Here is a 27,955-nt window from a genome sequence, read left to right as displayed (position 1 = left end):
ATGTCTGTGTGTCACATGGCATAGGTGTACATGCACATATGTGCATGTACACTGGAATTCGGTATTTTACCACCCAATATGATTGGGTGGTAAAATAAGAATTCCTAAGGGCCTGTGGCACTGCAAACTGTGCCACCTACATCTGGAATTACAGATTCGGTAAATATACTGAGTCGGTATTTTACAGAATCTGTAAATTTACCGAATCGGTAAATTTACAGAATCGGTAAAATTGGGGCCCCCTACATCTCAAAAAACAATTACCGGTCGGTAACGGCCGAAATCGGCCGTTACCGACCGGTAATTGGCGACCTACATCTGGCCCTTAGTGCCTTTTGACACTATTTTAACTCAACTCTTCTAAAATATATATATCCTGTTCTACCAATTGGATTTTCTTTTTTTTGGGTGTCAAAAAATTTATTAAAGTATCATCTGTTTTTCTAATCTAGTTTGGGATTTTTTGTGTGTTGGGTTTCACTTTATTACTGTTTGTGTGCTGCATGAATACTTTACACATTGCCTCTAAGTTAAGCCTGCCTGCTTATGTGCCAAGCTACCCAGAGTTAGGCACAGGTTAATCCTGCAAGGGACTGTGGCTATTGCTTGATTAAACTTCACACCCCAGTCAACCAATACCCCAATTTCTTACATGGAGCAATACGTATTCTGTTCCCCTGCCCTCACTTCCACGGGCAGGGATACACAACTGAAGTCTTCTCCCAGCAGGCAGGAGCATTTTTAAATCTCCTGCCGGCTGGTAGCAGACTTCCATGTTTTCTCCTGTTTTGCATGAAATTTAAAATGTTCCAGCCAGACTGGACCAAATATATGTTTCTCTGCCCATGGTAGTGAGGGCAGGTAAACCACTGTGTCCTGGGAGGGGGCCTTCCCACGGACACGGTCACTGAGCTGCCCTGGGGATGGCGTCCAGGGCCCATTAAAGGCTCAGGGAAGGGACTATGTGGCTCCCCTCCCTTTCATTAAGTGTTATAGGCCATAGCCCCCTCTCTTTTTATTTACATTTCATCTAGATGGACTCCAATTACTTGATCTTGGGGAATGGGGTCCCCGGGCCTCTTTAAGCTCTGGGAAGGGGACCGTGCACCACCATCCCTTGTTTTGTTCCTTTGCCTCTGGGGATGGGTTCCCTGGGGCCGATCAGAGGCCTAGAGAGGTGGGCCATATGTCTCAAGTATAAAATCAAACACTGCCTTCCAGGGCATTGGTCAAGCCTGGGGATAGCTTTATTTAAACAAGCACAGTGCCCACACTTTTTTTTCTTTCTTTTTTGCTGTGGATGCATGGATCTTCCTCAAATTTCTGACAATCAAATTTTTGGGGGTCCCTTCTGCGGCATAGGGAATCAGGTTATCCCTACCCTGTCCCCTTATGTCTTAAGTTTTGTGCTGTTGCAGGACTCATGAGTCCCAAGTCCTAGGATGGATGCTACCACTTTCTGGTTGATGTGCTGAAAGCCACCAAATCTCAGGAGGAGATCTGTCAGATCCGCTCAGGCCAGGTATCCCTAGATATAAAAAATAATTGTAGCATTAATTGCTCAAAAAAGTATTAAACAGATTTGCACAAAATCACTGAACGCACTCTTTCTCGACCAAAATCTAGCTTTCTGCCACATTTTTTGTTAATTCAGCTGTTTTGGCTGAGCTGTGTCTAAAGTTCCAATGGAAAAATGATAGCTTCTACATTTCCCAATGAAAAATGTGGTTTGGGAGTTCTCCTTTTTCTCAGCCCCACTTGACGGATCTCCCCAAAGCTTTCCATGTTCACTAGTAAAAAGGTAGAACGTTTTTGGAAAGGTTTGGGGAGATTCGTAAAACTGCACCAAAAAGCCATTTGCTATGGAAACATTATCCTAACTATAACAACCGCCACAGGGTAATATATAATTTACATATACACTTTGTTTTGTGAGTTTATAGTATTACCAGGCATTTTTCTCTTTGTCAGTGAGAGCACAGTCTACTTACTCTTCTTGTGTAAAGTTCTGCTGTTATGTGATACCTAAAACCTTGCACTGACATATTGTATACAGCACATGTATGAGTGTAGGGCTCTGTGTTGTAAGACTTTTATTTCTGAGGCTAAAACAGCACCATTTGGATGCCCCTGGTTTAGAATGGCACAAGATTACGGTATGGGCAGTGAACCCTGCTCCGCCGGCAGATTTCACAAAGTTTTGACCAATCCACAGTGCAAAGTTTGGCAGAAACTCCGCCTACCCCTGTGTGGAGGAGTTTACAGCCCACCGTATATGTTATGACATTGCTCTAGTGTAATGAAAATTTCACACAAGTCTACTGTTGGACGGAAACCTGCTTTCTCTTAGTACTGCTGAAGCAGAAGTCTTTTTGTCCCAAACTTTCCACGATCTGGACCCGAGACGGTACCAACCAGTTGCATGCAACCAATCATATTTTTTCCCTGGTGGAAAAGAGGAGGTCATGGATTGGATTGTGAGCTATTCTTGATTCGTCATTGGTTGTAGTTCATCAGAGTCTGTTCTAAGGCGTGTAGTTTGTCTTGGAAAAGCTGACCATTTTCAATTGGTTCCTTGTGAGTCCTACATGGCGCACATGCATCTTGAGTAATATTTTGGCAAGCCAACATTGCTGGCAGAGTCACTGTACTAGGCTATGCCAAATTACCAATGCAGTGCCTTGATTACAAAGTGCTGTTGGCTGCAGTCACAATGAGAAAAGGTCTAAAGTAGAAGTGCATCTGCTCCTTGAGAACAGAGCAGCTGAGCCTGGGGCTGGCACACAGTGCCATCATGGTCACCTTTTACAAGCAAGCGCTGGTGCCATAGATACACCTTCTGAGCCCTGGGGGCTCTATTGGAGCGGGTAGACATTGTTGCCTTATTTTGTACAAACAGTGCTTGTTTAGTTAGCTGCATTGCCAGAGTCTGAAAAGGGGCATTTCAATTAACTAGCTTCCTGGGGATTAGATTCTTGGTCCCAATTTAAGGTGTCCTGTGGCAATGCTTTCACTTTGTTGTATTGGATTGCTCAAGGGCTTTGCAGTAACATTGATTCATGTTTTAACTTTGCATGTACAGCAGAGAGCGAATCATAATATTTTTGTTCTATAACAAATGTATTGCTCTTTTTACACATTGTTGCCATTTTCAAAGGCATACATGAGATATTGTTAGTTTGGACACATCATTCTTCATGCAATTTATTTAGGCTGCAACTAAAGGCATAACAAATTTGTAAAACAAACTGCAGTTCTGCACTAGCTGTGGCAGACAATGGATACTGGGTGACTGTATTTGCCCAGACATACATGATTTAAAACAGCAGAAGTTGCAGTTTGTACAGCCACTGCAGCATGGCCATGGTGATGCGGAGTGCATATAATTTGTAATACGGGGGTGACCCTCACATTTTCATAAAACACTAAGTACAGCACGTGTACTGGGGTGATCCAAGTCTCGGAATTCTCATAGACTTGTTTTAGATAACGCCAATATGATTAATTAATAATTGCCCCATTCAGAACACTGGGTAAACCCACTCTCTGTACTCTCCAGAGTTAGGCACATAAAAAACACTCATGAAGTCCGGATGAAAAGAACTGTGTTAATCATGTGTGTGTTGTGTGTGTGTAGGGGGGTGTAAATACTGAATCCGCAAGTATTGCAGTTGAATAAAGGAGAGGGGAATGGAGGGACCTGCTCCTTACCTGCTGTGCTATGGAGTCACTTCACCCCTACACTCTCTCATGTCCCCTTCCTTAGCCCTAACTCCGCCCTCTTGCGAAACTCCATAGAAATTGGCGAAGTTTTTTGATAACTCTATGAGCTCCATCCAGACCTACACAGGCAGTAGAAGGTTATTGCTTGGATACCAGGCCTGGGTGGAGTTCACTGAATTCCCTATGCAGAACTCCGCAAAGTGCAAAATAAAACTTCTGCCACGTTACGTAGAGCTCCGCATGCGGTGAATGTGTTAGATAAAAAATGCTGTTTGCAGTGATTTTCAGTGCCAAGTGCTTGTCCGCACTGTGCAATCATCGCGAATGGTACCATGCACATGGCAAGTGGGCGCTGCTTTCTTTCTGCCGCTCAAGTAGATTTTTCCTCGAGCAGCAGCTTTCTCAACGCGAACGGACGGTTTCTCAATGCAAGTGGTTGAGAGCATACACGACCACTCGCAATGAGAAACCTGACCGCCTGCATTGAGAAATCTCACCAGGAGATGGATTTTCCACACTTGCGCTCACCAACTTGATGTTGACGATGGCCAACGTGGAAAAATCTTGCTGGAAGGTGAATTTTCCACGCTCGCTCTTGCTAACTTGATGTTGAAGCGAGCAAGGGTTTTTGGAACACCGAGAGCTCCGCGAAACGCAGATAGCGGAAAACTAGGCAAACTCCGTGAGCGGAGCGGAGTTCACTGCCCAGACTTACTGGATACCCAGACAAACAAACCGCCAGCTTCATTGCATCATTCAGCTACTCACATTGTGTATTATGTACAAAGAGCAATCATGTTTCATTAAGTGATGTGATCTATACATCACAAAAGAAAAAAATTACATTTTCCAAACTAATGTATTACTTGTGCAATTTTCCATGTATTCACTGTAAATTTGGACAACGGATACAATTATTTTAAATAAATTTAAGCAAAATATCAGAGATATATCAATATATATATTTATTTTAAAAGGAAAAAATCCTTTTGTAAAAAAAATATGAATAAATAATTTGATAACATCAGCCTATGCCATACTGCATTTATTTTAAATGGAAACAATCCTTTTATAAAATAATTATGAATAAATAATTTGATAACAGCAACCTATGCCATACTGCATGTTTTTCAATATATATGCTATTATATTATTCATGTTCTAGATTTTTTTGCCTGCACTCACATTTATCATGCTTTGCCTTGGCTTTTTCTTCAGTTCAATTCTTCCTTGTTATTGTTAAGTTTATCTTGTAAACAGGGGCCCGTTATTTCCAAAGTTTCCCAGACACTGAATTAAGGAGGATGAGATGAGACTATATTTAGAAATTCCATGAGAGCCTTCTTAGCTTAAAGCGGCTGATCAGTTCTTCCTGAGCTCTGTCATTTATAGATGGTTGGGGTTTCGGGTTGAGACTACAGCATCTATTGTACAAAGTGAGGATGTTTTTTAGGCAGGGCCTTTTGTCTGTCTCTGATTACAACTTTAGGAAGTTGATGGAATCAGGTGCTGAAAACTAACACTTCATTGTAACTATGCTTTGTATACTCCTGCTTGGAGACTGTTCTATAGCTGGCTGTTGTGGGAACCATCAATTTCCACAAATGCTATTTCTGGCAAGCAGCCTGGAAAGGACATTCAAAAGAAATCCAGCTCAAACTGGTTCTGAAGTCTGAGATAGTTGATCTGAATCCCCTTTCTGAAAAATGTGTATGAAAGTGGGAACTAAACCACCCCACTTTGCTTCAGTTCCAGATTCTTTGTGATCAAGAAAGGGAGTGCTCCCCAGAGTACTTGCAATGATGTGCGACTAGGGCAGATGTTTGCATTACAGCCAGCCTGTCAGAGTTAAGGGGGGCATTACCAGAAGTCTGCAACTTGCTTAAGAAGCTGAGATCTAAGCAGCTAGAAGCATGCATGCCCACTCAGATAGGGAAGGAGAGTTCTTGGCCCTGTAGGAGGAAACACTTTCAAGAAAAAGAACCCCAGGCTCTTCCTGGTGTGTGGGACAAGTAGACGTAGCTGACTGCAGAGATAGAGCAAAGTCAATTTAAACCCCAGGTCTGCAGGATCCCCGGTTCTTTCATTGCAGCTTACTCTCCGGCTGTGTAAAGAAGTATTCAACAAGTCGTCTCCATGTATCCTGGCATTACTATAGTCAATTCATGAGGGCCCAGTACTGCCACTACCTCCCAAGGTGCCCAAGTACATTTAGACCATGATAAAGACTTTATGTGCACTTTTGTTTGTTTTTTGTTCATTTTCATTGTGAATCATCTGTGAGTGCTGGCTTTTGATTGAGTGGGTTTGCCGATTGCGTTTATGCTGGCATTATTAGACAGCAGTAAGGTGGACATACTCCCAACTATTTTGCATACCCCCTCCATTTTTCTGATCTTGATTTTTCTGGCTTTAGTACTTGTGCACTTTACCACTGCTAACCTGTGCTAAAGTGCTTGCTTTCTCTGCCAAACATGGACATGTTGGCTCATTCCCAATTGACACATTTAATTTACTTACAAGTACCTAGTAAATTGCACTACATGTGCCCATGGCCTGTAAATGAAAAAATGATAGTGGGCCTGCAGCACTCATTGTGCCACCCACCTAAGTAGCCCTCTAACCATGGATTAGGCCTGCCATTGAAGAGCCTGTATTTGCAGTTACATTGCCATTTCGACCTGGCAAGATCAACCTCTTTCAGAGTGGGACTGTCTCCAGTCCCTAGAAATGCACAGCATGAACGCCATTTTTTTGGCTGTACCTTTTAGAACCATTTTAATTCCAATTTTTTTCAAAGTAATCCGTAATCCTTAATCATTAGTATTCCAAATCTTTTAAAGACGGGAACACGCACTCCGTGTAAACGTAATTTTTCAAGTTTCTACTGTTCAAATGGTGTCAGTAAAGACTTTTTCCAAGAACATGATCGAGATGTAAAGTTCAGTCTAAGCAGTGTTTATTCATATCACCTAACCCAAAGCATTTCAGGCTTCACGCCCTTCTTCGCGGGTCACTGTAAATAATGATAATACAACATAATTATAAAACTATTCACACCAGTATCCACGTTTTTCAATGTCAAACCACATGCAGCAACATTTATCTCTTGTTACTATAAAAGTGATCCCAGTACACCTCACTTGATTTACACAAGTGAACCAATAAAAACGACCTCAGTTTCGAACCCATGCCTATTCTCATTACTTCCCGCTGTTGGATCATGCTGAGCCACCCTCTTCTATTGGCGACATACACCCCTTAATCCTGAAGCAACCTGTTCGTTCTGTATGTTGTGTGTTCTATGTTCCTCCATTCATTACAAATTCAAACATGCAAACATCAGCTCTGACGAAAATTATATGCAGTACACATTGCTTTTAACACATTTTAACTAGCGGTAAAAAACCTAAAAAACTCCTACGGCATCTCTGACATTTTAAAAGAACGCCGCACATATTCCTGCAGTAGTCATGAGATCTCGTCCCCTGAGTAACACATACCTGCCGTTACAAGGTTAAAGGTCACGTTGCCTCGCTTCTGGCTCCAACAACCCTCGTACATCCCACAGACCATCACCCTTTTAAATGCATATCAAATGATCCCATTGGTGCAAAGTCAGAGAAGTTCCCGCTCTTTCCGTTTGAACTGTTGATAACACCCGAGGTCTTTTAAAATGTCGGGGATGCCGTATGGGTTTTTTAGGTTTTTTACCGCTAGTTAAAATGTGTTAAAAACAATGTGTACTGCATATAATTTTCGTCAGAGCTGATGTTTGTATGTTTGAATTCATAATGAACGAACAGGTTGCTTTAGGATTAAGAGGTGTATGTCGCCAATAGAAGAGGGTGGCTCAGCATGATCCAACAGCAAGAAGTAATGAGAATAGGCATGGGATCGAAACTGAGGTCGTTTTTATTGGTTCACTTGTGTAAATCAATTGAGGTATACTGGGATCACTTTTATAGTAACAAGAGATAAATGTTGCTGCATATGGTTTGACATTGAAAAACGTGGATACTGGTGTGAATAGTTTTATAATTATGTTGTATTATCATTATTTACAGTGACCCCCGAAGAAGGGCGTGAAGCCTGAAATGCTTTGGGTTAGGTGATATGAATAAACACTGCTTGGACTGAACTTTACGTCTCGATCATGTTCTTGGAAAAAGTCTTTATTGACACCATTTGAACAGTAGAAACTTGAAAAATTACGTTTACACGGAGTGCGTGTTCCCGTCTTTAAAAGATTTGGAATACTAATGATTAAGGATTACAGATTACTTTGAAAAAAATTGGAATTAAAATGGTTCTAAAAGGTACAGCCAAAAAAATGGCGTTCATGCTGTGTATTTCTGGGGACTGGAGACAGTCCCACTCTGAATGATGTTAGTTCCCCTGTGCTCGTGGGCATGGCACTACAGTAAATTGCACGCACCTAAGGATTAACTTGGATAAAATGGTCATAAATCGAGAAGATAGGTGTGCGTCCTGTTCTCATTAAAAAGATAAACCTCTTGCCAGGCCTCAATCTTCCCATTTTATATATATAAATCACCCCTAAAGTATGCCCTGGACAACTCAAAGGGCAAGGTGCAATGTATTTAAAAGGTAGTGTATACATGCTCCGGTATTCAAAAACTACATAAATGTTATTCACTACTACAAGGCCTATCTCTGCCATGGGTTAACATTGGGATTACCTTTCGACATCTTTTAAGAGTATTCCCAATTGTGAAGAGATAGACTTTTCAAGTGTGGTGTCACTGGACCCACAATTTAAAATCACAATGTATGGTGAAGTGTGATTTTAAATTGCAAATCTAAAAATGCCCCTTTTAGAAAGCTGGAATTTTTTTGCCAGCCTGTGCCTGCTCCCTGTCTCTGAATATGCATCTGGGGTGGGTGACAGCTGGGCTTGTGCATTCCCTCTAGACAACCACACACAAAGGGAGCTTGGATGTGACTGATGGGCCATCTAAATCCTGATGGGCCATCCTGGGCAGGATGGGAGGGAGGTGCTGGACACAGCATCACACTTACTTCTGAATAGGCAGTGTCTATCGCGGTCAGCCTCAACATTTGGACCTGGTCAAGTGCAACCAGATAGCCCCGGTCAACACTTTATATTTTAAGCACTACCTTACAATGTATTCTTTAAAAATTCAGATCTAAAGTTATATTTATTGTATTTTTATCATTTTTACTTGTTTTGTTAATAAAATTAAGTTTTTTTTGTCAAACCTGATGTTGTACCTTTTTGTGTGGTTTATTCACTGTTTTGCTGTTTGAGGTGTTGCACAAATACTTTACGCATTGCTTCTTAAAATATGCTTGATTGCTCTGTACCAAGCTACCAGAGAATGAGCACAGGTTAATTTAGAGTGTGTTTGTGGCTTACCATGACAATGATTGTTGTTCTTGCTTGGACAGGGTACACACCTCTGTCAACCAGAAGCCCAATTTCTAACAGACATAATTAAATGTTATATGTAGTAGATGTTTGTTTTTTATTGATCACTTGTTGGCTTTCCTTTCAATTGTAATCCAAGGCAGGCAAATGCGATTATCTTTACACGCCATAGTCTCAGCATAGCATTGGTGAACATCCTGTAATCACCTTCTGAAATGTACCTCCATGTGAAGTTAGGTTGTGAAGTGTTATTATAGGCGATTTTTTTGTAATAATGACTTTGCTCAATCATACTTTATTTTCATGATAAGGAGTTAGTATCAGTGTTATTGTTTATCATGTTGGTTTCCCAAACTATGACACACATTTCCAATAATGGTGCTATTTGTGAGCCTATAACAGTACCACAAATTTGATAATAATATTGCTATGTAAAATATATCAACTGTGGTTTCAAAAACAAAATCATTGAAACAGTGGTGAAAACACATTTGAGTCTAGGGGCACAAATATGTTAGCGGGAAACCTTGTTTAACCTACAACACTTTAAGTACGGAACTTAAATCTGTTTATTATGTACAGGTTCATGTATAATCACATTTGATATTGCAGCTGAATATTAAACTAACTTATTTGACTTTTAGTAGATAAGATGACACAATTTTCCTTTAAAATCTATTCCAGAAAATGCACCAGATGTTGCAGAACATATTTTAAATCTCTCAATCAAAAATAATGTGCTGTCAAAGGAGGAAGTCGAAGTTCTTCTTAACAAAACCTATGAAATAATTCAGATTGCAGACATTGATGAGAGCTTTGGCCACAACATACTCCATGTAGTTAGTGAAGTATTAGAGAAAGCTGACCAGCTGCGACAATTTACAAACCGGTGAGTAAACAAAAGCATACTGTCAATCTTCAAATTGTGCAGCATTTACCAACACTATTTTTGCATTTCAACTATTCTGACTGGAGTTAGGCAATCAACAATGTTACTGCTACCTATAGATATTAGTAGGGCTAGCCTCAGAGGGGGCAGAGAGGACATAGATTTGGCATGAGCACTGTCAAAGTTCCCATTAGGCTCATCAAAGTTGAGCTAATTTCTTGGAGGAATCCTTGGATCACCATGGATAGTGTGGCTCAAACAGAAAAGACTGGAAAAGGTGTCTGATGTTTTTCTTACAGGAAATGCAAAAAACGTGAAAAAAAGGCCATGGTGTACTTCATACCATTAATTTTTACACTGACCAAAGGTTTTCCATGGGCTCTGGTAAAATAATAGTGTCCAGATCTACAGGATGGTTTCCTCAGACTATGGTCCACTTCTAATAAAAATATAAGGTTCCCCACAAATCAGTTTTTTGGCTTACAATAAATGCCACGTGCTAGCTGATCCACTCAAATTCTTCCAGTCATGCAATGGCTTCCTCTCATTTAGGACATTCTGTACCATTAAGACTTGGGAGGGAAGTTCCATACGACATCATATTTCATTGGCAAGACCTTGTTCCCTTTTGCCCTTTAGGTCAGAAGGAGATTTATACCACCAGAGTCCAGGACCAAAATGGTAGTAGTAGAAGTTCAGACACAGCATGAGACTTATCTGCAATGCCTTACACCAGGCAGGTAGTATGATTTAAAAAGCAGCTGTCATAAAAGTGTTCTCTCCTTGTAAGATGCAGGCAGGTTCTTTCTTTAAAGTCACTCAAGTCGGACATTTTAAAAACTGTCAGTCATTGCAGCTGTGATCCTAGTCTCTTGCCATAAAATTCCAAAGCTTCTCACTCCAAATTTGGTAATAATGTTATGTAGTACCTTTTGCTATGTACATATGTCATGTACCAAAACTAAACGACTTTCTTCCTACTTCACAAACTAAAAATGGTGAACTCCTATTTCAAATATGCAGAGCTGTTCCTGTCTTTTGACTATAGCTTTGGCCCTCCCACGTGTGCACTGGGCCCAAGCCTTCTATAAGGTGTGAATCCCCTCAGTATCACTGTCATTTCCTCAGAATAAGGAAAGTTACCACAGGCTATATTCAGTTGCAGATTAAAAACTTGGCAGGACACAGGTTTCCTGCCTCCCACCATGGACATTGACAAAATTGCAGGTTATCCAGAAAAAAACACAATGGGGAGGGAACATGTAAAAACAATGGATTTGGGTCCTCAAACAAGATGGCGGCAATCTAGAAGCTGAGCATATTGTTTTGATCCCCTTTCCCTAGCAGAGAAAAATTAGCACCATCTGGCAGCCGCCAAGGCACAGATCTGGGGGAAGAGGACTACAGTGACACTATAAAGGAGAGGGGCAACATGCGGTCTCAGGGGGACAGGAGTAGGTAACAAACCGAGAGGCGTGCTTTGAGGAAGGTGTGACTACAAGCCCCTCTAGCCATGTTTTTGACCATGAGGCAAGAGTATTGCCTAACTAGAAATACAGAGTATCAATAAGTAACTGAATGTATTTTGTGTATACACATTAGGTGTGCACTTCACTGCATTTGGCCGCACCCTGTGTAGTCCTGATGAAGAGCTTGTAGGGGACAGCTCGAAACATGATGACACAGATGTAATACTAGGGGAACCAAACTCATTAGGGTCAAGTTTCTCCCTGGTATTAACCCGTGATTTTAACCATACCAGCTAGGGGCGGGAATAAAATAGTAGCTCACTAGATAGGTATTTTTAAGATGTATTTTCTTTCCACTCCTCATCACTGCACCTCACGTAGTCCATAACTAAGTGCTCCTACGTAGTTCAAAAGATGCAGCATGCCTCAATCCGTAGAGGATTGAGAGGAACCCCAATGATGTAGCATGCCATCTGGAGGAAACCCTTGTGGGTGAGGGGTCTCTAGAAAAAGAGTCTTTTTTCCTAGTAAGGTGATCACAACAAACTTTTATTGAATCCTAGTTCCCCCATAGGTTCGTTTTTACTTCGATATACTTGAATTTTGTGTAACTAAATACAGTATGGAGGGTAAACCTAGCCTTAACCTCTAACTCTCCTGTATTTTTGGTTGCATAATTTAAAAAGCAGTTAGCACAAAAGTGCTCTCTCCTTGTAAGATGCAGGCAGGTTCTTTCTTTAAAGTGGCTCAAGTCAGATGTTTTAAAAAGGATAAACTGTCAGTCATTGCTGCTGTGATCCTAGTCAGTTGCCATAAAATTCCAAGGCTTCTCACTCCAAATTTGGTAGTAAAGTTATGCAGTTCCTTTTGCTATGTACATATGTCATGTACCAAAACTAATTGAACTTCTTCCTGCTTCACAAACAAAACATTGTGAAGTCCTATTTCAAATATGCAGAGCTGTTCCTACCTTCCAACTATATCCTTGGCCCTCCCACTAGTCCACTGGGCCAAAGGTGTGAATTCAGTCAGTCTCACTGTTATTTCCACAGAATAAGGAAAGTTATCAAAAGCATTATTCAGTTGCAGATTAAAAACGTGGCAGGACCCAGGGGTTTCCTGTCTCCCACCATGGACATTGATAAAAAATGCAGGTTATCCAGAAAAAGACGCAGTGGGGAGGGAACATGTAAAAACAAAGGTTTTAGGACCTCAGACGAGATGGCGACAATCTAGAAGCTGAGCCTATTGTTTTGGTCCCCTTTCCATGGCAGAGAAAAATCAGCACCATCTGGCAGCTGCCAAGGCACAGATCTGGGGGGAGAGGACTGCAGTTAAACTATGAAGGAGAGGGGCAACATAAGGCAACGCGAGTTCGAGGTTTTCGTGGTGGATGCTTGACAAGCGAGCATGGCCTCAGTGTCCCACGACACAACATTGAATGCAACACAGATCACAGAGAGAAAAATCTACAAGAGGGCAAGTGGAAACATCTTCATGACCCATCAGCTCACACTGCAGAAATGGAAAATTCACCTAATACACTTCCTCTTAACAGTAGGCATAAATTAGTGCCCCCATATCACCCCGATTTGTAGAGATTTGGGTGCAGTCCAAAGTTAGCTGCACCGTCAGTATAGGGGTGAGCAGACAAGTGAGGGGGGGAAATATAGTGAACACCACAAGTGGTAAGACAAAATGTTTTGTTTATTTGCTCCTAATGCCTAGTGACGATTGTGTGGTGGGTGTGGGAAGCCTGTTCTTTGCTGTGATACATTAGATGCTGTTTTGTAGGGATGATTGTGTGGGGGTATGAGTCAACCATTCATTGCTAGTGTGGACACTAGATGCCCTCGTGTAGGGATGATTATATAGGGGTGTGGGTCACCCATTCTTTGCTAGTGTGGATGCTGATGCATTTGCGTAGGGATGATTGTGTGTGGGTGTGGTTCATCTATTCTTTGCTTGTGTGATACACTCAATGCCCGTGTGTAGGAATGATTGTGTTGTGGGTGTGTGACTCACGTTCTATACTGTGATACACTAGTTGCAATCATGTAGGGATGATTGTGTGGGGGTGTCCGTCACCCATTCTTTGCTGTGGAACACTTTATGTTTTAGCATGGTACCATTGGATGGTATGTGGCCGTGTTCTTATCTTGATTTTTGTTTACGCTCTGTGTTGTGATCTGCCATGCCACTTGGTGTTTGTTTCCCTTTGTGCTGCCTTAAGTGCTAGCCTGGTCAACTGGTGTGTTCTGTAGCATGTGGGGTTGGTGTGAGATGTGGGGCGTGGTAAAGTGCAGTGTTGTCTACTGGAGTTTTGAAGGGGTGGAGATGTGTCCCGTTCATTACTCAGTGCGGGTATATATATTTTTTTGTTTGTTTAAAAAAAAAGAAATTTGAGAGTTCATAGACATTACAACATACAATAATATCATATATAAATACATATTTCAAAATGTTGAGGAAAAAGAAAATTGATTTAAACCTACAGTACAAGATATTACCGTATGATGGGTATTCATTTTCAAATACTCAGCAGTGCAATCACAATATTCCTAAGGCAACAAAAAAATGTTTTCATAATCAATTAAAGTGCTGAGTGCTAAACCAGAACATATACATACATGTATACCCTATCACTTTATACCAAATGTAACAAGAGAGCAGAAAGTGATCCCATTAAAATAAAGTGCAGAGTGCTAGATCCGGACATGTACCTCCATATATGTTCTATCCTTTATATCAACTACAAGATGTTTTCCTATATTTAAAACACACTCTAATATTTCTCATACTTTCTTATTGCTCCTGATCTTATTGTGTATCTCTTTTCTAATTCTTGTATTCTGGCCAATTTTGCCCTCCAGGTGTTAAAAGTAGGCACTTTCTCTGTTCTCCTGAGTTGTAGAATTAGAGATCTTGCTATTAAAGCTACAATAAACAACGCTTCCTTGTGAGCAGAGTTAGCAGGAGAGCAGCAAATGGTCCCACCTTTACAGGCTTTGGAAGCAAATTGTCAGCAGACTGATTTAGTAGCACACCCTGAGGCGGACCAGCTTTCTTAGGGGTCCTTTTCTTCACCCAATCTCAGTTCGAGAAATTTCATTATTGATGCTCTCTTTGGCGACTGACCCATGGTACATCAATGCAAACTCAACAAACAGGGCTTTCTTACAACAGCATTAGGCTTGTTGACAGGCTTTTTTACTGAGATCCTGGCAAACATTGACCAAGACAAGGGCATTTTGTCGCCTATTATCATCACTACCAATTTCTCAGTCATAAATTATTTTTAATTTAGTGGTGATTCCAAACAAGGCATTTAGGCAACACTATATAACCAACTCCCTCCCAAATAGTGGGATCAGGGCAAACAACGACCAGGATAACAGCAATCAGCCCATCTTACTGCCTACCGTCATCACTATCAACTCTTCATGTGCAAATGATTCTGCTTCTAGTGGTGATTCCAAAACCAACTCTCTCCCAAATATTGGGACTTGGTGGCAACTAATCAATACATTAGATGCCATGGCCAAAGCACTGGAAGGTCAGTCCAACAAGTTCGATATCCAACTCTCTCGTCTTGAAATGCCAGCACAGTACATATCCACTATAGACTCACGTTTTGAATGACTTAACACTGCCATAAGCTTTTTACTTTTAGATGTTCTTAAACCATCCACACATAATTTAGCTCCTGCTACCAGTCTTAACAACGAAGATTGTATGTGTGCTATTCTTATGGTCAAACTGCTTGCTCTAACTGCGATAGTGGGCGATTTACTACAGGAAGTAAAAATGGTTGGTAAGGTGCAATCCATGAATGGCAATGCTCTAGATATAATACCATCAATGCCCCTGCAAGGCACTGTCACTCAATCACTGCCAGCCCTACCTCTAGTAGATTCTCACAAAAAACTCATTGATGTTAAAAACTCAAAACACCCAATAATAATGTGGTAGCCCGTGCGGAGATCCATTCAGTGACTACTAACACTGAACCTTTAAATAAGAACTGTAATGAAATTCTCAACTTGGAAGCAAAAAATACAGTCAATTAAGTAATGCTAAAAATCCATTCGACAATTCGGAAAATAGGACAGCAATACTGTGCAGCACTTTATTAGAACAACTATTGAAGCAGAATAGGAAGCAGCTCAGGAAATTCAATAAAAACAGGTTAAGATCCAGAAAAGTATGAGACAGGCAGTGACATTTGAGGAATATTTTCATCTGGACAAGCAGGCAACACCAATAGGGCAATAGATTGTCATCTACTCAAATTCTCAAAAATCAGATTGCAGCGCCTTTTCCCAAAATCTTAATGCCATGCCCAATCCACATAATTCCATCAGAGCTCAAACCATAATTAATGCAGTTTCCATTTGGTATCATTTGGTAAAAAACCTGGTGTCTCCCTGTACAGTGCAAAAAACTGATTCCAGTACTGATACAGATTCTGCACCTCGATTTATAAAAAAAAGGGGGAAACCAGACTGTATCAGCCACCAGTCGTCACCGCTTTCTGTAGTGGGAATCACAACATCAGCAGCCCAAATTCCACTTCAAACCAGTCAACACAATCAATTCATATAGCCATTCAGAGTGAACACCCTCCATCGGATCTAAAGATTAAGTTGGCAAGTCTAACTGCAACAACTACCCATCTCAATATAGATTCTTCAGCTTTCCTGTAAAATTGCAACAACGTCCAGTAATTATTAAAATCATTTGAAAGATAGTCGTGTAGACATTATTAGTATGCAACCGTGAGAACTGCCTAATCACTTATTGATAATTGAAACCATAAATGTGAATCAGCAGAGCTTTATAAACTCAACAATGCCATTTCATAATTCTGAAGCCCCCATGATCGTTTTTTGCCCAACTGTATTCCCCGCCCTCAGGTGGCTTAAAACCAGGAGCTGGGTCAGGTAACCTACAGACGTATGGATCTCCTCCTACCCTGCCCTTTTCTGGTAAAGACTGCCTACATCACTCATTTTTAAAAGATCAAGTTTTAACAACAATATGGCACCCTGATTATGCCCCACAAGGCAACATTGACATTTTGAATTGAGGCAATAGAACAAAACTCCTAGCATCACACACACATTTTTGCCATCTGAAATCTAATAATATCACTGCCATACAATTCATTGCGTTGGACGTTCTAGCCCTTAAAGATGCCAAAGCAGTATCATGGTCCGATCTCGCTGCAGTAAATACTATCTGCGAAAACTGGAATATCTTTGAAGAATGGAGAATCCTGATCACCCTCCCAAAAAAGGTATGCTACCCAGAAACTCCTTTAAAGAAGGAATGCAAACCAGACCCCATTTCGCCGTCCTTAAATTAAGAAAGCGTTCATTGTCATCCAGGCAGAGAACTTGCCCATAAACTAAAGTCACTCTTAAGAAATGTGGCAGGCGCTCTCACATCACTTGCACCAATCAATTTGCAATCATTAATCATCTACATGAGCAATAAGACCGGAAGGCAGTGCACACTTGCTGCATAACCTGCTGAAAAATCATATGCGGACCAGGGCTGGCTTGCACCAGCTTTGGCCAGCCCAAAATCACTTTGACATGTATCAAGCGAACAGATTAAATCTAAATTACGAAAAACGATGAGACTGCCAACTATGTCCTTAATGTCCAGAATGTCACAGGGTTTAAACATCTTCTAACTGACTCTGAGGCACAGTCTTATTTAACCTTGTGAGACATTATATGCAATCAGGAGCTTTGGCGAGAGACGGACACACCAATGGAGGGCTACTATGAGTTCTACTCACCTGCAACCAGATATCACACAAAGGGCCACGCAATGGGGGAGCCTTTAAATGTTTCTGTCAGCTCCCTGGGATTTTGCAACTATCGAGCATGCCACTAGCCACAAAGATTTTTTATGCATTAAAAATCATAATCTGTTATCAGCCTGAGAGGCCATGTCGCTATCAGCATTAAACGGATGCTTCCGGATGACCAACCCACTCTTCGTGCCCAAAAGCATTGCTGGATTGCACTTTCGGCTCAATCACTTTGTTTAATACCATTACTTCTTACACCATTACAATCCAATGTGAGAGTGACCACATGCCTCGGGTGCTGTCCCTATAAAAACCAGATCAAAGCTCATACCACCTTAAGCCTTGTTGGCTTGAATCATCCGCAACACAACTGGAGACGGGTTAAATGGAGTTCGGAAGTGGCCATAAAGTATGATAACTGAAAATTGAAACACTGAACCTGGGTAAGGTCTTAATAAATACAATCAATGACTGGGAACTCTTCATACAAACATTTGTCTCAGATTTGGTCATTAGCCACCAAGGCACCTCATCCACAAAGCTTACAGTTACTAAACCATGGTTAGGAAAGGAGCTAAGGATGCAGAAAACTACATTGAGTAAAAAGTTACATTTGCACAAACAATGATCGAACTTCGCTCTACTAGATAAAGTAGAAATCTGGGCCTAGATGTATCATCGTTCCTATTTGCGATTTCTTAATAGCGATTTTTACCGAATCGCTATTAAGAAATCGCAAAATGGGATGTATGTTTAAAATCGCTATATTTTTGCGATTCCTTATTATTCCTAATTTGCGAATTCGCAAGTTGCGAATTCGCAAATAAGGAATAATTTCCCATTCATTCCTATGGGCCATGAGGCCCATAGGAATGATTGCGAAATAATTCTCAAATTGCGAATTCGCAATTTGCTAATCGCAATTTGAGAATTATTGCAAGGGTGCAGGGGTGTCTCATGGACACCCTGCTGCACCCCTGAAACTTACATGTGTGTGCATATGGCGCACATACATGCCCTATGGGCATGTATGTGTGTCACATGCCACCTTCAAAATTGCTTAATTGTGAATTTTGAAAGGAATTCGCAAATTAACACCAACCTCAAATAGGTGTTAATTTGCGATTTCTTAACCTGAATTTGCAAATTGAAATTGCTTCATACATGGCATTTAAGGAATCGCAAAATTTCGATTCCTTAAATGCTTAAGCAAAATAAGGAATCCGAATTTTCTTGCGATTCCTTATTTTACTAATTTCTCATACATCCCAAAAGATGCAAAATGTCCGTTTGCGATTCGTTAAGGCCGAAATTCGCAGAATTTCGGCCTTAACGAATCGCAAAAGGCTTGATACATCTAGGCCTTAGTGTAGACAGTATAAAAAAACACATTTCACAAAAAAAACAAAAGTATGAGGTATAGTTCCAGGCTGAACGTTTTCTGGCATGCCGAACCAAAAACTCAAAATGTTTCTTGTTCATAGTAAACCATCTGAATAGGGGATCAGGAACAACAACGATAAATGGAAACAATGTTACTGCAGAGAACTGGACAAAATATGCCACTGATCTGTACAAAGTCACAAGTAATCTGCCTGACCAAAATCCAGACCCTAGTAAACCAAAGACCAAACCACAGAATTCTGCGGTAACGAATGCGAAACTTTGCCAATATGCGACAACTTTTAATGCTACAAGATGAGCAACACTAATCCGAAAAAGCTGAGCTGACGGTGCTCCAGGCCCCAGTGGCATGCCAGCTTCGATTTACAAATACAATATTCATCTGTGGACCAGAACAAGTGAAAATCTGTCTAGCTGCTGTATAATTAGAGAATCTATTCCAACTTCCTGGCAAGGTTCGATTTTATACAGAATTTACAAAAAAGGCCCTGTGTTGCTTCCTAACAGCTATTGATATATCTCATTGCTGGATGTTGAGGCCACATACTTTGTGTCGCTCCTGCTGGAAGATCTAGAAGAATGGGCACCCACAAAAAACACAACTTGCAATCAAACTGACTTCAAAAAAGGGTCTGGCACTGTTGATAACTTTGTGGCCCTGCGGATGCTTGCAGCAAAACAAATAAAGAAGAAGGCACAGTTTTACTGCTGTTTTATAGATTACAGTAAGGCCTCTGACTATGTTAACCGTTAACTACTGTTGCCCAAGCTTATAGCCTGGCAAATTCCAGAACCACTATAACTAGGCATTCTGCTGCTTGATTCCAACACGTGGGCCAGAGTAAAACTTGGATCCCACACAGCAGTCTCTGATAAGAGAAGAATTGAACAAGGTGCGTATTAGCTCCAGTGCTTTTTAATCTGTTTATGAGTGACCTGGTACCCGCATTAAATCTAGTAATCAGCTACGCTCCAAAAGTAGCGGATCACCTTGCTACTCTACGCAGATGATGTTGTTCTCTTAAGCCAAACCCGATTGATTTAAAGACTGCTAGATGTCCTATATAGTCATTGCCACACAAACAGTATGACAAATAACTATGAAAAAAACAACGTTGTGATCTTCGGTTGGAAAAAGATACAATTATGATATTGGCACCTTAATCACCATTGTCTAAATATTTCGAATAAATACAAAAATCTGGGTTGCTGGTTGGATGACAAGGAAGGTCACTCATTAAATCTAAACTCATTAACACCGAAACTGGCGTAATTACAATTTGCCTTTCGAACAATCTTCAAAAGTACAAAACAGTACTTCTTTGACTTCACTGCTGAAAATAGTCACTGCCAAACTGATTCTAACACTTGCATACTGGACAGGGGCTTTTCCAGGGAATTTGGACGTTTTCCTGAATTGGTCACAGGGTGTAGTCTTTAAATTGCTATTTAAATTACAACACAGCAAGTCTCCTTCCCAGATTAGGATGGAATTTGCATTGAGCAATAAATGTATTATCTTGAAAGCTTGCATTTCAAAGTTCATGCACTCAGCATATGCAGCAGAATCTGGAACACTTACAAATCTTATTTGGCTGGAAGTTTCAATTGAACATGCATCCTTAGTGGTGACCAGCTATGTCAGAAGAGGACTTCAAAAATGTATTATCTAACCTTTTTCACTATACCACGAAGTGAAATTCTATCAACTTCGGCTGGGCTGTTTTTCATCATTAGATTTTCTATCTCCATGGGAACATCAACCTGACACTAAAATATGTCACCTATGTGGCTTGCTCCAGGAGTCTTTATCACACCTGCTCTGCATTTGCCCTGTTATTTTAGAGTAATGCAGAAGATTCCTCCGGCTTCTGCTGATTAAAGAAGGTCCGCGGAAAATTCCGGCTACTGTTAATTATCTTCTGAACAATTCTCAGCCACTGGCAATCTCCAAACTTATAAAATTCCTGGATGCAGCAGACAAATTATTGAGGAAGAAAAACACTATTTTACATACTTCAGCACTTTGGGGAGAGACCCCCGGAGATACAGTCACGCAGCCATGAAGCTCGTTGTAGATCATTTGATTCATTTGAACCTTAAGGTTTTTATTGTTGCACAGTTAACTTAAACAATTACAAAGACAATAGACACAACTGACTGAGCCATATGTTCTTATTGCTGTAGACTCTACTCTTAGTCAGTAAACACTGCACTTAAATTATATGGCCATATCTTGGTAAGCGAACTGACTAGTCAAGCTATATCCATCAGAGGCACTGTATTCTATTGTCAAGGGTGAAAACTCTCTATTTTTATATGTGACTGAAAAGGCATATTTTAAAAACTACATGTATTTTTTTTTAAATGTGTTTCAAACCATTTTTCTTCATGAACTGTTTTAATCATTATGATAGAGAAGTTGCTACTTGCTGATTACCTTTTAACATAATACTATTATATTCATGTGATTATTTTTATATTCAATTGCTGCTTATGGCACCTGGCACTTTAATGGACTTGATTGTCTAAATAAAGTATTTGAATATCTGTGCAATTACAGTTTCAGAGGAAAGTTCATGAGAGAAAGCTAGATCTTGGTCCATAAAGTGTGCTTTTTGTGACTTGGTGTAATTTCATTCAGCAGTTTTCGAGAAATTAACATTAAAAATATAGATATTTCACACAGCAAAGGTTCAACTCTAGATCGTCAATGGATTGGCAATCTCAACCGCTCATTCTGGTTGGCTATTTTTTAGGACTCGGGTACTCAGTCCCTGAGTCCTATAAATAAAACTAAATAAGATATAAGGGGCAAAGACAGAGGCACCCTGATCCCCTGGGATTTGTGTTGGCAGGGTTCCAGAGGTGTCAAATTAAAAAAAATTGTGTTTCATGGATCTGCAGATCCACAGCGATGACCTACATGACACCTCTGGGGATCCGCAGAACTGGAGCTAAATAGAAGAGATGTCACATTGGCCGTTGTGGTGGTTCTGCGGATCCACAGAGCCTCCTTCCTCAAAAAGGTGGTTGTGTACCTGCAGGTGAGCCCTGGCCCTGCGCCTAAACCCACAATGTGCATGACTATGAACATCTTACTTTAAGTTACAAAAAATAGAAATTCACAGAAAATACAAAAAGGTTAAAATGAAGTTACAGTTGGGAATTAAATTAATATCTAACTTTATAATTTAAAAAGCATGAGAAATTCAATGGAAAATGCAAATGTTAAAGGGACGCTATAGTTAGGTGAAAATGTCATTTAAGGCATGCTGTACCTAAAGGACAAATTACGCTATTAGTTTCCTTCTCGCACTTTGAGATCAAGCGATAAGGCACTTATGTGTATTCCTATATCTGTGCCTCAAGATATGGGGCAGAGATTTCTCCTATACTGCTCTGAGAGAGTGGAATCAGCTTTCAGGCTACCTTCATAGCTGTTCGGACTTCTTTCAGTTTAAAGGATTGTTATAAACCTGGCTGTTTTAATGAGCAGATGCAATTTATGAGGACATCAAGCACCGAGATGCACCTTCGGGTGTGATGTGTTGCGCTCTATTAAATGGATATAAGATAACAGTGCCATCATGAGGAAGATGTGATTTGATTTGATTTAAAATTATTTCTAGAGCGCACGTATACCAGCGGTTTCTTGGCGCTAACTCTAACTGGATCCAAAGCTAATAACTGATTAACTGGGAAACTTTTTTCTCTGGGGAAAAAACAAAATGAAAGAATTGGTGTGTTCTGGTTCTGAAAGAAAAGCAAGCTTACCTAGGTATGCCCAAAATAGGGAATTCACTTGAGCTAAAAAAACTAAAAAAACAAGAAAGCAGTCTTGTGCAAGCCAGTTGTAATGTAGAAAACGGTGAAAGTTGAGGATTCATTTTAAGGAGATACTCATGAATTAAAGTGAAAAAAATCCAAGAACGCACTGTATGTAAAAGAAACGGAGGCTAAAAACATTAAATGGTGGGGCAGAATAAGCAGAGAGGTACACCTGTGGATAGAAAGCTCCTGCAAGATTAACCTGAATTGGTATATGGCCAAAATATTCATTGACAGCACAAACAGGACAATATAACCATCTCTAATAAAAAGTGGATTTGTGTACAACATATTTATTTCAAGGAGGAAGGCAGAAGAAAATAAGTACGTAAGCAGTTTCAAAAGGATAGCTTTACAGGGTAACCCTGTGTAAGTGACATGAGTGCAAACCGATTTAATTAAAAAAAAAATCAAATTCAAACAGTAAAGGGAGAAAGATCACAATACAATGGCAGTGTAAGAAATGGGGGCCTTAGTTAAGGGGAGTGGTAATGCCTCAACTTATTAAAAACAACAGTCCTTGTCAGCTTTAACCTTTAATGTCATTAAATAAACCTGTGTTCACCCCCCTGGTAGATGTGTCAGAGCAGACAGACTTAATTTAGGGGCAATATATAAAGCTTTTAAGCAGTAATCAAACTGTAATAAAGTTGATATAACAAGAGAATCCTAAAATAATTTAGAAAAATAGTGTTCATTGAAAAAAAAACTAAAACTAAAACAAAGTAAAACAAAAAGGGGAGCAATTTAAATAAAAATAGTGCCAAAAATAATTATGCATTATCTGCAGTCAACTGTATTAGATAAACTGGGACCAAGCGTACTTTAAGGACCGACCGCAATGGAGCACGGGTTGACTACAGAAACCGGGCTCGACCTGGTCAGAAATGCGCCTGACTGGAGGAACAAGGAAGGGCATATGCAGGTGTCATCTGACATCTGCCTATAACATGGGAGGCCCTTTAAAGGTATTAAAGTTCATGGGTACTGCTCTAATGGTCATAATTTCAGAGGAACAGACACACCTCCCCATACCCTAGACGTTATCTCTGCTCTGAGAGCAGTTTTCCATACCTCATTCCGGGCCAAACATTCAAGTGGCTGCAGCTAGAGGCTAATGTGAATTAGCCTCCAGATGCTTTAAACAGGGAAAATGTAACTTTCTGAAGAACCCTTTACTTAATATTTATTACAAATTCGACTTCACCAGTAAATTGGGCTTTTTCAATATAACATAGCCCAAGAATAAAATTTCTATGTGTTTCTTAGACGCATAGAGAATTATTAAATTTAATATTGCATTCCAGTGTTTTCCTATTACCAGTCAAGCTTGCCACAGTGAAAACAGCTTTTGAGGCTTAGCCACAGTAAGGGCACGTTTAGCATCCGATTTCTGCATGTCCTACCTTAAATACCATGCACCCTCCCTCATGGACAGAAACGCTTACGTAGGGGTGATTTACTGATATTTAAAAGGCAGATTTAGACCTTTCAAAAAGGTTTATTCTGACAAGTTGGCTTGCAGTTTAAATGCTGCTTTAATCAGGCTACAATGGTAGGCCTGAAGCCATGTTTTACACTGTAACTGTAATGATGGCACAATTGGTGCTGCAGTCTACTATTGACAATAACTGTACAGGCCCTGAGCACATTTGTACCATACTCTAAATATGACAATAAATTATACACGAATTTCATCATCTTGAAATGAGCACAGGCACTTTCTCACTGGTTAGTAGGAGTAAAGTGCACATAGTTCTACAGCCAGAAACAACAGTTAGGTTAAAAATATGGAGGTACACCATGCAAAATATGGTCATTTCTGACAGCCACAATCACGTTTCCTAGGGCATACAGTAAAAAAAAGCAAATGTGCCACATACTCAGTGAGGCATTTTCAGAAGTAATGTAAAAAGTTCCTATATCGTGCAAACTGCCACCCTACGGGTATCCTGGCGCTCAGACTGAAAGAATAACCAGCATGCGAACGGACTAGAGTATCAGGCAGAGAGGGATCAATCCTTGGGAAAGAGCCAGGTTTTCAGACTCTTTCTAAACTCGGTCAGGGAGTTGATTTGTCTGATACTAAGGGGTAGCTCGTTCCAAAAATGAGCAGCGGCCACACTAAACGCCCTCCCCCCATACTAGACTGCTTGAATCTAGGAATCACCAACAAACTTGCACTGGAAGAGCGGAGCTGCCTCTTGGGATGGTACCAGGTGACTTTTTCCTGCTGTGGGACTGGGCCCAGATCATATACCACTCTGTGCACCAAGCAGAGTGATTTAAAGTGGACCCTTTACTTGATAGGCAGCTAGTGGAGGTCTCTCGGAGCCAGGGTAGTGGAGGATCTACTTGCCTGTTCAGCACTAATTTTGCTGCTGCAGACAGGACTCTCTGCAACCCCTGAAAGATGTACTGTGGTGCTCCCAGATACAGGGAGTTGCAATAATCCAGCCTGCTTATCACTGTGCTTCTTACTACAAGGGAGCGTGAGTCCTTAGGTAGTAGTGGGATTATCTGATGCAGCATGCGCATCAAAGAGAAGCACACACTGGCGGTCTTATTTGCCTGTGACTCCATTTGGAGATTGCCATCCATCAGAACCCCAAATTGCGCACCGTGCTGACAGGGACCAGAGGTTCCTCCTCAGGGGTGAGCCTAAACTCCAGTGGTATGTGTTTAGACATCTTAGCAGAAGACCAGTACACCGGATCACTGAAATAATATCGAGGGACAAAATATCGACTTGCAAAAATATTGTGGACAAAATATCGACAGTCAAAATATCGAGTTTGTATCTACAAACAGGTAAGTACAAAAATATCGAGTACAAAATATCGTTGACAATAATATAGTTGTAAAAAATATCGACTTTATTAAAAACAGTGTTAAATTAAATTAATATTCAAATTTAATTACTAAAATATACTTAAATTATCTTATAATAATTAAATAATAAATAAAAATAATTAAAAAAATGTTTTACAATCTTATTTGTTAAAACATATATATATAGTAACGTACTATAATTAAATAAGATACTATTATATTACCGTACGATACCAGAAGTGTAAAAAATACTATTCCCACTCCAAAGAGTGCAAGCGTAGGGAAAGCGTTGGATAGCGTAGGGGTTAAAATTACTATTCCCACTCCAGTGGGTGCAACAGTAGGGAAAACTGACCCTGAACCCAAAGAATACCCCTTTACCCAAGAACTGAAAACTGACCCTTAACCCTAAAAATACCCCTTTACCCAAAAACCCAAAACTGACCCTGAACCCTAAAAATACCCCTTTACCCAAAAACTGAAAACTGACCCTGAACCCAAAAAATACCCCTTTACCCAAGAACTGAAAACTGACCCTGAACCCTAAAAATACCCCTTTACCCAAAAACTGAAAACTGACCCTGAACCCTAAAAATACCCCTTTACCCAAAAACTGAAAACTGACCCTGAACCCTAAAAATACCCCTTTACCCAAAAACTGAAAACTGACCCTGAACCCTAAAAATACCCCTTTACCCAAAAACTGAAAACTGACCCTGTACCCTAAAAATACCCCTTTACCCAAAAACTGAAAACTGGCCCAGAACCCTAAAAATACCCCTTTACCCAAAAAACAAAAACTGACCCTGAACGCTAAAAATACCCCTTTACCCAAAAAAACAAAACTGACCCTGCACCCTTAAAATACTCATTTACCCAAAATTAATTAATATTATTTAATTACCAATTAATTATTAATTAACAATAACAATAAAGTAAATATATTAGCACATTAGCTGTAATTAATTTAATTTAATAATTAATATTATTTTTTCCCAATTAATTAATTAACAATAACTAAAAATTATCTATATAAATAAATTACTCTAATTAATGTAATTAACTAATTAATATTATTTAATTACCAATTAATTACTAATTAAAAATATGTACAAAATTATATTAATTTATTAACTAATTAATATTAATTAATTACCAATTAATTATGAATTAAAAATATTTACAAACATATATTAATTAATTCATTATTATTAAATTACTCCCCACCCTTATCCCCTATTAACCCAACATCCCGCTCCTAAACTTTAACTACAATTTATATTACTATTAATTAAAAATAAATTTTGTTTTAACCTATTTTCTACATATTATCTATATTTTTTACTTTGACTATTTATCAATATTTTGTCTTGTCAATTTTTTTGAGTCGATATTTTTGTACTCGATATTTTTTTATCAATAATTTAATCGATATTTTGACCAACGATATTTTTGTTATCGATATTTTATTGTAGTCGATATTTTTAACTCGATATTTTGTCCATTCGATATTTTGGAGTCGATATTTTGTCTGTGCACCCAGTACACCACCTCAGTTTTCCCACCATTAAACTGCAAGGAGTTTCTCCGGAGCCAGCCAGGAACATACACATACACTCCTGAAACGTGTCCATGGATACTGCGTGTTTCCCTTCCAGGGAGAATGCCAGTTGTGTATCGTCTTTTACAAACAACAAGGGACCCCAATAGTATCGGCGAGGGACCCTGGGGAGCGTATTATACAAACACAACAATGGTCCCAAGCAAGGAAACAGAGGATAGTTGAAAATAAATATAGACTCAGTCAGTTCTATATTACTGAAGACATGCCCAGCCGGACAGAGGTCTTCAAAGTTTATACTTAATTAAGAATTTATAACACAACGTAATACCTTCAACAATTCACGTGCGTGGGGCACAAGCCTGTACCCAACCACAACAATACATAGACACAGACAACACATCAAAGGGCTTGCAAGGCAAGAGCAGCAGTTTCTGTAGAGTTCCAATCATACAGAGAAATTTTTGTAGGTACCATTACATAGCATTGCATAGAGATTCATTACACAAGTATATGGTACTCAAGGTCGACGGCGTTTCGGACCCCTACTAAATGATGGGGTCCATCATCAGGACAAAACAATAATTGCCTTTGAATATAAGCCTCTTTTGCCTAAGGAATGAAGGAGAAGGGGGAAACAGAAATACATTTAATTCAACCAAATACACAATATTATCCTGAAAAAATGGTGACAATTGTGTTGTGATTATACTAATAACCGCGGTTTCCGAGGTGGACTATTCAACAACGTCGGCATATAAATTGTGGTGAAAGTTCACAAAAAACCGCGAGTGATATTTACACTGAAGTGTTCACATGCGTGCGACCGAGTGACAAGAAACATACTTTTTTCTAGTGATATATATAAATTGTGTATCGTCAGCGTAGTTGACCAGGTCGACTCCGAATGATTTACTGATGGAAAACAGGGGCTGCAGATAGATATTAAATAGAATAGGGCTGATCGCAGAGCCCTGCGGTACCCCATAAACTACCGGGGATTTACTGG

At 39.9% G+C, this 27,955-nt stretch overlaps 1 protein-coding gene across 2 annotated transcripts in view; it reads left to right on the top strand.

Moving 5' to 3' along the window:
* ADGRG4 (adhesion G protein-coupled receptor G4) overlaps positions 1-27,955 on the top strand; it is a 1,454,718-nt gene that overhangs the window by 782,483 nt on the left and 644,280 nt on the right. For both annotated transcript variants that reach the window (XM_086918649.1, XM_086918650.1), the window contains exon 14: positions 9,821-10,025. In XM_086918649.1, coding sequence (XP_086774775.1) covers positions 9,821-10,025 — 205 coding nt within the window. The remainder of the gene's footprint in view (positions 1-9,820; positions 10,026-27,955) is intronic.

Source organism: Lissotriton vulgaris, chromosome 4_1, assembly GCF_964263255.1.
Source record: "Lissotriton vulgaris chromosome 4_1, aLisVul1.2, whole genome shotgun sequence".
NCBI lineage: Eukaryota > Metazoa > Chordata > Amphibia > Caudata > Salamandridae > Lissotriton > Lissotriton vulgaris.
This window is presented reverse-complemented; position numbering and strand designations above follow the sequence as displayed.